This window comes from Porites lutea, chromosome 4, assembly GCF_958299795.1.
Source record: "Porites lutea chromosome 4, jaPorLute2.1, whole genome shotgun sequence".
NCBI lineage: Eukaryota > Metazoa > Cnidaria > Anthozoa > Scleractinia > Poritidae > Porites > Porites lutea.
This window is the reverse complement of record NC_133204.1, coordinates 45884882-45886274: the sequence shown is the minus strand read 5'-3', so window position 1 is coordinate 45886274 and position 1393 is coordinate 45884882. Positions and strand designations below refer to the sequence as shown.

The 1393-nt window shown below is 36.0% G+C and overlaps 1 protein-coding gene across 1 annotated transcript; it reads left to right on the top strand.

Annotated features, from left to right (window-relative positions):
* On the top strand, positions 1–1128 carry LOC140934757 (neurotensin receptor type 1-like). The gene has a single exon (XM_073384329.1). The coding sequence runs from the start codon at positions 1–3 to the stop codon at positions 1126–1128; it is 1128 nt and encodes a 375-aa protein (XP_073240430.1).
* The last annotated feature ends 265 nt before the right edge of the window (positions 1129–1393 follow it).

The window sequence follows — 1393 nt, the reverse complement described above, 5'->3', positions numbered from 1 at the left end:
ATGGAAGGTTCAAACTTGTTCAATCTTTCAAACAACGTGCAGTCTACTCAACCTACCGAAAGCACTGCAGAGACGTTTGGTAAAATTTACACAAAATTACCAAGAAGTGTTAATTTAAAAATTGGTCTAGTTGCTCTGTTGGTGATTCTTGGTCTCGTAGGACTACTGGGAAATAGTCTTATTCATTACTTCGTTTTAAAGAAAAAGTCATTTCCATTGCTACAGTTAACTCCTTTTGTTAAAAACTTTAATCTTTACATCAGGAGTTTAACACTTTCAAATATACTTTCTAGTTTAGTTTCACTTCCGTTGTTATCTTTGCAATTGTTTGATATATTTCATAATGACTGGCCTTGTAGAATAGTTCGATATATTGGCATGTTGTTTCCCACCATAGCACTGAATAATTTAATTTTCATAAGTATAGAAAAATTCTCGTCAACCCGCGATGTTCCCAAATCGTTCAGTGTTGCCACTGTTCGTAAATTAGTTTATGGTGCATGGATCATAGGTTGTCTTTCTGTATTGGCTCCTGCAGCAGTAATGAGCGGTGTAAGATCCAATATTAATGCTACACATTACACAGTGGTCTGTAAAATCGATAAAAACAATCTTACTTACAGAGTAATTGGACAGGGCTTTGGATTGATACAGTTCTTGATACCAAGCATTGTTTTGCTTTGTATCAACCTCATCATAGCCAGAAGAGTATGGAAAAGGCAAAGTAGAAGAATTAACATACAACGAGACAACGCCATTAGGGTGGAAATGAGATCGTCTCAAATCAGAGGAACAAATCTTCTCATTTTCTTTACTTTTGTTTCCATTGTTCCTTATTCATTTTTTACTTGTTTCTCAGTCTACGTGAACTTTGCTAAACATTCACTGAGTAAACTTGAGGCAGATTTTATATTACGCTATCTTGGAGGAGCGCTGTTCTTTTCGAGCAGCGCGATAAATTTTATCATGTACCTGGTTCAAATGAAAAGTTTTCGGGTATTCTTAAAGACCACTTTCTGTGGTAAGGGCACTGATACTAACAATAAAAACCAATCCTTAGAAAACGGAGCTTGCGTGTATACAAGGCACGAAGGAGGCCAAGTCTCAGTGAGGATTATGGCCGAATGAACACCCTCAGTAAACTTTATGTCAAACCTGTAAGACGGAATTGTTACAAACACTTAACAGTATTTTTATTAGACCAAAAAGCTCTGGAACGATTTACCTAAAGAGATATTCGAAGCTGAAAGTCTTTAATCATTTAGATCCAAGCTTAAATTTTATCTTAATGTTTAACAAAGAATTACCTTTTAACTATCATTAGGTGCGGTTACACTAGCCGTTTTACCCATGGGTAAATGGCTGTTACCCACAGGGAATCAACTTTTTGTGT